General features: G+C 54.3%; 1 protein-coding gene across 1 annotated transcript in view; it reads left to right on the plus strand.

Annotated features, from left to right (window-relative positions):
* Nucleotides 1-8,976, plus strand: part of CAPZB (capping actin protein of muscle Z-line subunit beta) — a 125,586-nt gene extending 116,610 nt beyond the window's left edge. The window contains exons 7-9 of the mRNA XM_006924500.2: nucleotides 3,034-3,099; nucleotides 3,813-3,889; nucleotides 8,461-8,976. Coding sequence (XP_006924562.1) covers nucleotides 3,034-3,099; nucleotides 3,813-3,889; nucleotides 8,461-8,548 — 231 coding nt within the window. The 3' untranslated portion in view covers nucleotides 8,549-8,976. The remainder of the gene's footprint in view (nucleotides 1-3,033; nucleotides 3,100-3,812; nucleotides 3,890-8,460) is intronic.
* Nucleotides 8,977-9,322: the final 346 nt, after the last annotated feature.

Below are 9,322 nucleotides of genomic sequence, written 5' to 3' on the forward strand. Positions count from 1 at the left end.
GCCTTTCCTCTCCAAGGGGTTGGATTGGTCATGTGAGTATGTGCCCTGATGACCCAGAGCCCTTGTCAACAGTCCTGGCCTCACTTTGGGCTCTTGGTGCTCGTTTAAAATGAGGCCCTCAGTGAGCTCCACTTGTCCAAGCTCAGGGTTTCGCTAAAGCCAGATGAGGTTCCAGCAAACACTGAGGCTCTGCCCCGGGTGGCTGGTTTATTAGGCCTGAACTGGCAGGGAATAGCTATACTTTTAAGTTCATGGGCACTCTCACTTCTCCTGTTTTGCGGGGACCCTAGGAGTCTCTGTGAAGATTAGGACTCCCCAGGATCACTGGCCTGGGACCATTGGGCCTGGTTAGGGGACAGAGAGGCCGAGCATTATAGCATCTCTCTTCCTCTTTTCCATTTGACCCGTTCTCAGCAAAACAGTCTTGCTGGGACCAGACTTCTTTGTTCTGCAAAGGTTTGTCTCTTAACTATAGAAGAGACTTGCGAGGCCATAGGTTTCAGACTGTCACTCTACCCCTCTTGTAGCATCTTTGACAAGTGGCACCCCATTTCTCCTCAGACACCTCCACCGACCTGGGGCTCATTGCTCTGTCAGCAGATGCCTGTTACAGACAGCTCTATCATCTCGCGATGATCCCTCACTGCCCTTGGCAGTGACATGAATTGGGTCTGCTCTCCCTGCTGGGATCTCCCGAGTCCCCCCACCCCCCAGCCTGAAGTATCCATGGTTCTTTCCCATTTCTTGGGGTCAAAGTGTTCAGACCTTTTAAGCAGGTGAACTCTAGCTTGTACATGGCTCTCTTAAAATCCAGCGTCCCAGACTGAATCCAGCCCTACAGATGTGGCCAGGACAGAACAGAGGGACCATTGCCTTCCCAAGTGAGTCATGGAACCTTTCGGCTACAGGTTCTGCTCTGGCCACGAGTAATAGTTTTGTTTCTGTCCCTGAAGTTGCATGAAAGCTGTCGTGGTATCCATATCGCAGTCTTGTCAGGACTGAAATCATCTAAAAACCGCAAGTCTCTTCACAGGACTCATCCCCCATTTTGTAGTCAGTGAGATTAATGTTCGAGTCGAAGTATCTAGTTTACATTTGCCCAGGCGTATGTGATCAGCTTTCTGGGGCAGGAAGGCAGAGGCATTGGAGTCCAACAGTACTGGGATCTGGGCAGATCTTGACATCTTTAAGCTTCAGTATCCTTCAGTTTGAAGTAGGTTTTTGTGAAGTCTAAATGGGCTTAGCTGACTGCCACGTGGGACGCACTCCGTGCTTGGTAGCTGCGTGTTCAGTGGCTGACCCACGCATGTTTCTGCGTTCCGTAGTGATTCTTTTGATCATCTCGACCCTTGATGCTGTTGGTAGAGCAAACAGGTTGGCCCCCGTGCCAGGTAGAGTATCCTGCAGGATGCCGCAGAGGCTCCATCTGAGTGGCCATCGTCCAGCCCCACACCTTAGCCACAGCCACAGAATAGTCGAAGGGAACCTGCCTAAGTGCTGTGATCTTGTTAGAGAAGCTCTCTGTGCTTCCAGCCCAGCATCCCCACCAAAACAGGAAGTCAGAGACTCCCAGGGCAGAACTTATTCATAGCGAGCCCATGCTGGCTCCTAGAGATAGCAGATTTTAAAATGTGCCAACAGATGATTTTTAACGGTCCCATCAAAAATTGTCTGGATCAGTGTCAAACTAGTGTTTAACTCCCAACTCTGATCTTCCTTCTTTGATGAAAGCAGGGTCGGCCTCTGTCTTCTGGTGTCCTGGCACCTCTGAAGTGTGTTGTAATTTTTTAAGGATCGCAATATCACAGAATCAGATTTGTCTGACCCTGGAAGAAAAGTAAAAATAGGTGAGAAGCAGCAGAGACATCTAACACACACCGACCACGCACACCGCCGCCCACCCCGAGCATCTGCCCTGTTCTTCAGTTCTGACGATAGTTAGCCTCCCTGCCTTCTCTTTGCTTTTTTTTACCAGTCCGAATTTCTTTGGAGCTCTAGCCTTCCTGGCACTGTTCCTATGTTTTCATCCCGTCCCGATTACCTGTTTTAACCTCTCTGTTTTATTCCAACAGCAGAGGTAGTGATACCTGTTTTTATTTTCAATTTAGTAACCGTGAGTATTTATGTGCTTACCAGTTTTCTAGGCACCCTGTGAGGTATATCTCTCCGTAAGGAATGTAGAATCTTGCAAAGGAAATAAGCCTTAAACAGAGAGAGAAAGTGAGGAGACCTCGGTCGGTAGTGCTCACGTCGGGATCCGCCCTCTTCCCTCGCCGTCTCCCTTCCTTTTAAAAGCAGGTTTGATTATTTATTGGGCCCAAACTCACTCTGCCTGAGACTTGAATTGCTGGGTTCCACCTCCCCCAAAACCCCACTCCATGGTGTCCCTAGGATTCATATACTCTGTCACTCGGCCACCCCACAGCCTCACAGAGCAGAAAGAATGCAGGCTCTGGAATAAGAAAGGGTTTGATGCAGGTTCTGCCCTTACTGCCTGTGTGATCTTAGGCAAATCAGTTCATCCCTCTGAGCCTCCTGTTGCCCGGGGTTGTCGGTCCCTCCCTGCATGGCTGCCATTACAGGAAGTCAAGGCACAGCAGCATCATGGCGCATTGGACACCCTATGTGGTACAAGCAGCCTGTGTCTGTGTGCAGCGGTATCAAGACAGACCGAGCACGTTTTCTCGGGTTGGCCCTGGATGAGTCAGTGCCTGACAAGGGTGTCACCTTTGCCCTCCTTGCTGTGGGCTTGGTGGGGGTGTCTGGTGCACCAAGGGCAGCAGCACAAGACTCTCCCCAGAGACGGGGATGCTAGGCTTCTGCTGGCCGGGCTGTTTATGACCTGAAACTTAAGTCATTTTGTGCTTAGGTCCCCCTACTGGTAAAGTGGCCTTGCACCTCCTGCAGCTGGCTCCAGAGCTGCCAGCAGGAAAAATGCAAACTGTAGAGGGGCCATGCTGTCAGCAGAGGCGGCCATTCTCAGGGAGCACCTGGCTCTCTCTGACTTGGAGGATTGTTTTTGTTTTTTTGCAGATGGAGAAAGATGAAACTGTGAGTGACTCCTCCCCACATATAGCCAATATCGGGCGCCTGGTAGAGGTGAGTGGGCCTTCTGGGCTCTGGTTCACTCCTGCGGCTGTGGTTCGCGTGCCCCTAAAGCCTGTTGGCGAGTTTCCTGTCCTCCCTTCTTTCTTCCAACGCTGTAGCAGCCAGTGGCGGATTTCTCCTGTTTTTCCCTGGCCTCGTGTTTTCCGAGCCCTCTAATCTGGCTTTGAGCAGGTTTCAGCTCTAACTGCACTCCCTCTACCACCTCCCAAACGCGTGTTCCCAGAAGGCTCTGCTCAGGAAGCCCTAAGTCTCCCCCGGTCCACTGAGTGCAAGTGGGGACCTGAGCTTGCAAATGACACAGGTCCCTGGACCGCCAGTGGGCTCAGCGGCAACTTCGGTTGCTGCTTCTCCCCTTCACACTGCTCAGAAGGAGGAGAGGTACTCTCCAGTGTCAGACATGTTCACAAAACCGGTGGAAGGCTGAGGGACGGTGATGTGGTTTAGACCAGCTCCTAGTAATGGTCAGCCTTGGCCGCCAGTACCTGGGTACTGGCTTCCTGTGTGCCTGTGGACGGGAAAGCAAGCAGAGCGCAAATCATAGGTGGGGTCTTGGCCTCCAGGGCCTCGCTCACCCGGCTTTGGCGCAGTCACGTGCCTCCTCCCTGTGGTCACAGCGGGGACTGCAGGGGTGAGCTGGTGGGAGGGTGGTGAGCCTCAGGACTCCCGACTATTTGCCATCTTGTCTGACTGACCTCCCTTCCCAGGACATGGAAAACAAAATCAGAAGTACGCTGAATGAGATCTACTTCGGAAAAACAAAGGACATCGTCAATGGGCTGAGGTAATGCACCCAAAGTGCAAGCTTTGGGAACCCAAAGGGCGCGGGTTTAAATCGTAGGTCTCTTGCTTCAAAACCGTCGTCTTGGGCCTCAGCGTTTTCATTTGTAAACTGGAGCTAAAGTACCCACTTTATAGGATTGTTATGCAGATTTTGAAAGGTAAAGCACCTTGTACATGGTTTGCACTCTTGATAGATATCGGTGTCAACCTCCACGATTTTTGTCATCTGGAGGATGTTACCTTAACAGCCATCGAAGCCCTTGTCCCTAAAGTCAGCTGCCTCTTGGCCCCCAGGGGTCAGTCCCATCTGAAAAACCTGCCCAGCTCCTTTGGCTGTGAGATCTGAGGGGACCTCCAAACAGACCCTAAGACACGTGAGGGAGTGCAGACCGCCAGGCTGCCTGGCTGCCTCTGGTCGGCTGGGCGTCAGGGCAGAGTGTGTTCTACAGAAAGAGCCCTTCAGACAGACCCTAAGACACGTGAGGGAGTGCAGACGCCAGGCTGCCTGGCTGCCTCTGGTCGGCTGGGCATCAGGGCAGAGTGTGTTCTACAGAAAGAGCCCTTCACTCTGCTGTTGCCTGGAGGGGGCCCCAGCCCTCGCTACTCTGATGTCCTGTGCCAGGGCTCTGTTGGCCGTGGCGAGGGTCCTGAGCTGCCCGTCTCGCTCACCCCAGGCCCTCAGTTCTGAGGCTGAGACAGGCTCTCCAGGTCCCCAAGGTCTGCGATGGTAGAGCAGGATGCCAGGATCTTATACACAGTCTGCCACCCTGAACTGTGTGACCGTGGACGAGTCACTTATCTCAGAGGCCGTGTCGGGTCAGGGAGGCAGGGCTGCTGCAGGCATCAGATGAGATAGAGTCTGTAGTCTGCAGCCTGACACGCCATGTGAGCCCACGGGCACAAGCTCCCCGTTGGCTTCCGGCCCTCCGGTCCCCCATTCCGGGTACAAGTCTCTCTCTTCGGGACAGAAGGGAAGCCGCTCTGGGGGCTGCCCTAGCTTATGACTCTTTCACTCACAGATTTGTAGTCTCTTCATACAGTTTTGAAATAGAATTCCCCTTTGGACCCTCACCTTCCCTGTCCCCACCCTGCCTCTGGGGGTCTTGGTCTGGCTCCTGGTGGGTTTACTCTCCCCCTCAGGCAACATTGCTGTACTCTGGCTGTCGAGCCTATGGCCTCCTAAGTCATCTGTGCCCAGAGCTTCCTGCCCTGGGGCCACCGCCCCATCCGTAGCAAACACACCCTCCCAACCCGGGCATTGGCCCAGAAAACAGAGACGCAGAGCCCGTGGGGGGTGGTTGTGAGCCCCTGGACACCGCGACCACTGCCAGCGCAGAGCTCAGTGCTGCAGCCTCCGCACTGCGGCCCAGAGTGGCCATGGCCTTGACGACGGTCGCCTTCTGCCCTGCGTGTTCCCCGGTGTCTCCTCCCAGCTGTCCCCCGCCCTCGCGCTCCGAGCCTGGGGTTGTCCTCTCCCCTCCATCCGCGCTCATCTCTGACGCTCTCTGTAGATCTGTTGACGTTATCCCTGACAACCCCAAGTTTCAGCAGTTGCAGAGGGAGCTTTCCCAAGTGCTGACCCAGCGCCAGATCCACATCCAGCCTGATAATTAGGCGGATCCAGGTACCCCGCCCGAGAGGCGTGAGCACCCTCCCCACTAAACAGGACTCACCAACCTGCCGAGACCCCGCCGGTCCGGCTGATGCCGCGTGGCCACTTAAACCACCACTAACCCCCGTGTCCGCTCACCGCCGTGAGCTGCCACATTAACGTGTAGACTCAGCCCCACGTAACAGGGACCCGTGCCGCGTGCGTGATGTGTGTGTGTTGCACTCTGGGCGGGGTTGGGTGTGGGGCAGATGGGTGGCTTTGGCTTTGGCTCCTGTAGAAGTCCAGTCGGGGGACCAGCTTTGCCTCCAGCAGAAGCTGCCTGTCTGCGCTGCTCTGATGGCCGCAGGGCCAGGGTCTGCGTCGTCTCCCGCTCGCTCACAAGCTTCGGAACAGCCTCCCAGAATCTCTGTGTGCAGCGGGTCCTCCCCAACTTTTCCACCAAGGATTCTAGAAGCTAAATTAGCCCCTTCTCGTGGGATGTTGGCTCTTTGGGGCTGGCTGACTTGAAAGGGGTATATCGCCTCGTCTGAGGACGGAACACAGCGTAGGGGCTGCTGCAGTCCCCCAGGCCGGCCCGAGGCACCCAGACCGGCTGCTGCTGGAGCTGCCTAGACCAGCATAACCTCCCGCCCCTAACGAGCTGCAGCTGTCTTAAACGCCTTACACTGACGGAAAGGAAAACAGTCTTGCTTGTTGATAATGGCCGAGAACCATGAGTTGAGCTTGTGACAGATATGAAAACAGTCAGCATCTCCAGAGAGGAGGAGGGGTACTGGTTTGCACATGAGGCATTTGGAAACCCGGCCAGGCAGGGCGCAGAGCCAGGGCTTCGGGGCTTACCCCCGGGCCCAGGGACTGGACACCAGGGGTCCAACCCAGAAGAGGCTCGGGATGGGGGGGGCGGCGTTTATGGAGCCAGGCGCAGCCACTCTTCTGCGTTCATGGGACTTGAGCAGGTCGGTCTGAGCTGTGTGCACCAACTTCAGGGCCAAGGCACTTGTCAGCCTCCTGCCTCATGCTGGGACCACCACGTATGCACCCACCGGTGTTGAGGATGCACCCCTTTTTTTTTGAGGTGTTCGATGCTAGTGCCATTTTCACCCCCGCCTCTCAGCTTTTAGAGTGCATGTAGAGTCTTCTGGATCCCTGGCCTTGGCCAGCCCTGTGGCTACCTGCTGGAAGCTTTCTTGGTAGTGGTGGGCAGCCTGGCACCCCGTCTGTCCAGGACACGCTATCCTTCCCACAGTGAGTTAGTGCTCCCTCCAGACACTGGCTCGAGGTTGCTTGGCCGTGACCTCCCCAAGCTCTGTCCCCTGAGTAAGTGCCCTGCTTCCTGAACCTCCAGCCATTCCGAGCCTAACCTCTCTTAGCTGATCTAACTCTAGTTCTAACTCTGGAACTTGCTCCTTTGCGGGGGGTCGGGATCTGGTTTGCTTGGCTTCCCCCCAAAGAGCCAGCATCACCACAGGCCAGGAACCCTGCCAGCTGCCGCTTCGCCTGCCGCATCCTCTCGCCGGTCACGTTAACCTCCCATCGGGAGATTTTCCGGAATCCCGTGGCGGACCAGCTGAGATTTGGAGCCCAAGGGCCACCATGGCTGGGTCCAACCCTCCCTTTGGACTGCCACAGAGCCAGGGGTGATCCAGGGCCAATATTCAGGAATGTGTATATCAGCAACAGCAGCTACAAACGTTGTCATTTCTCATGGGCATTTTCCCAGATGTATATGGATTCTTTCAAAATCTTGTCTATTCCATTCTACTCTCTCCCCTTTCTGAGGATACTGCCTGCGATTTTTCCAGGTTTCAGTAGCCAGAATTCACCTTGGGATGTTGTCGTTTCTCCTGGGTCCTGCTTCATCTCACTTCACCCATTTTCGGCATTCGGGGTTATTTTTTGATCCCTCCTTCCCATTCTTTTTCAGCGGTATCACACTTGAGGCTCCCATGGGGCCTGCCGTCCACAGCATCCCTGAGAGGCAGGCTCCTGCCCTTTCTTTCCAGTGCTGCGAAACTATGGAAAGTTTAAAAATAGTTCAAGAACTTCTTGGTTAACCAACACTTTGGGTAAATTTGACAAAAGTAGGCTTTCGAGTCGTTGCCAGGGGCATTTCTCTGAGCCTCAGTTTCCTCATCTATAAATTGAGAATGGTACTAAGATTCCTCCAGGATGCCTGTGAGCGTTAAGTGAGAAATGTGTGTGAAAAGTGCCGTGTAAATTGTACAACCTCTACGAAGCTCCATCGTTAGCTTTGTGGACGAGTGTTAGCATCCCCACGGGTACAGGACTTGACAGCAGGGACCCAGGGCCACTAACCTCAGTCCCAGGCTGAGGGGTTTTCTTGGCCGGGTTAACAGCTGATGGTGCCTTACAGCAGAAGCCTAAAAGTACTTGTCGTTCACGTGCTGCCCTGGCCGTGAACCGGTGTGCTCGGATGTCCAGGCGCGCTGGTTCTTAAACACTCGCTGAGTGGGGCGCCATCCACCTGCGCTGGTGCTGGGCAGGGGCTTAGTGGGGGGCGAAGCTTTATAGTGAGGGCCTCGTGACCCAGAGCCCCTGACCTCAGTCTGCAGTTGCTCTGAAACACTGAGGGTCTTTGGCCCGTTGGGACCTGTACCCAGAGGAGTGGGTTAGGGTTCTGGCGGCTTCAGCCAAGTCACCCCCAGCCTGGCACAGAGATGAGGATTTGTCCAGGTGGGCTGTGCGCCTCCCCAGTAGTGCCCGGGGAGGTGCCGAGGGTGTGGGCGTCAGGCTCTGTGCCCCCTCCGCGCCTGTCCGGCACTGCTCATGCTTCTGGAGAGGGTCAGTGCTGCCCACCTGTGACCCAGACCCTCGCCCCAGGAGGTGGCGCTCACGAGCAGCGTGTCAGAGCCAGGCACCAGCGCAGCGGCCCCCGGCCCCTCAGAGCCACACTTCTTCCCGTTCAGCCTAGTGCTAACAGTTCTTTTCCTCCCTGGCAGGTCTGTGCAGACTTTTGCAGACAAATCAAAACAAGAAGCTCTTAAGAATGACCTGGTGGAGGCTTTGAAGAGAAAGCAGCAGTGTTAAACCTCCTGCTTCACGCTAACCGGACATGCCACGCACTCATTAGATCCCTTTCTTAGAAATCTCGTTTCTGCTCCCGTCCCTGTCCCCTCCCTCCCTGACAGGTCACACAGACAACCTGCTTCATCGACTTGCACAGCGCCATCTCTCCCTGAGAATAAAGCCGCTAAACACCCTTCTCCGTCTCCAAGGCCTGCTTCCCACCACGTTTTGCTATCAAAACTCAATGTTTCCATAGAGACCATGTGTGTTTTGTTTGCTCCAGCCCCCTGGGTCCCCTACCACCACCCATTTATAGGCATAAAATACACTGTCTGTCAGCCTTGTCTCCCTTCCCCTCCCACCTTTTTGTTACATTGGTGTAAAAAATGTAAAACAAAAAAATTTTATGAAATAACTGGTGTGTGAAAGATAGAAAACTGGAAATCAGATTCCACGTGTGTTTGGGAGTTGCTTGGGGTTGGGGTGGGGGGGCAGGGGACAGTTCTGGGAGAAAGGAGAGGTGGCCCTCAGCACTGTCCTACACAGACTGGACCCTGTCCCACAGAGACCACGTTGTGGGGTGCGAGGGTGGGGCCTGCGGACCGTTCTGCTCTTCTGGCCAGGTGCTTTTCTGTCAATTTTTATGGAATGCAAAAGGAGTTTTTTGTTTTATTTTGTTTTTTTGTAAAGCTTAAAAAAAATCTACATCTTATACTTGAGCTTCCATACTTAAAAAAAAGAAAAAAGAAAAAAAAAATGAAAAAAAAATAAAAAGAAACTGGGACGCAGTGAGCA

This window comes from Pteropus alecto, unplaced genomic scaffold (assembly GCF_000325575.1).
Source record: "Pteropus alecto unplaced genomic scaffold, ASM32557v1 scaffold39, whole genome shotgun sequence".
Classification (NCBI taxonomy): Eukaryota; Metazoa; Chordata; class Mammalia; order Chiroptera; family Pteropodidae; genus Pteropus; species Pteropus alecto.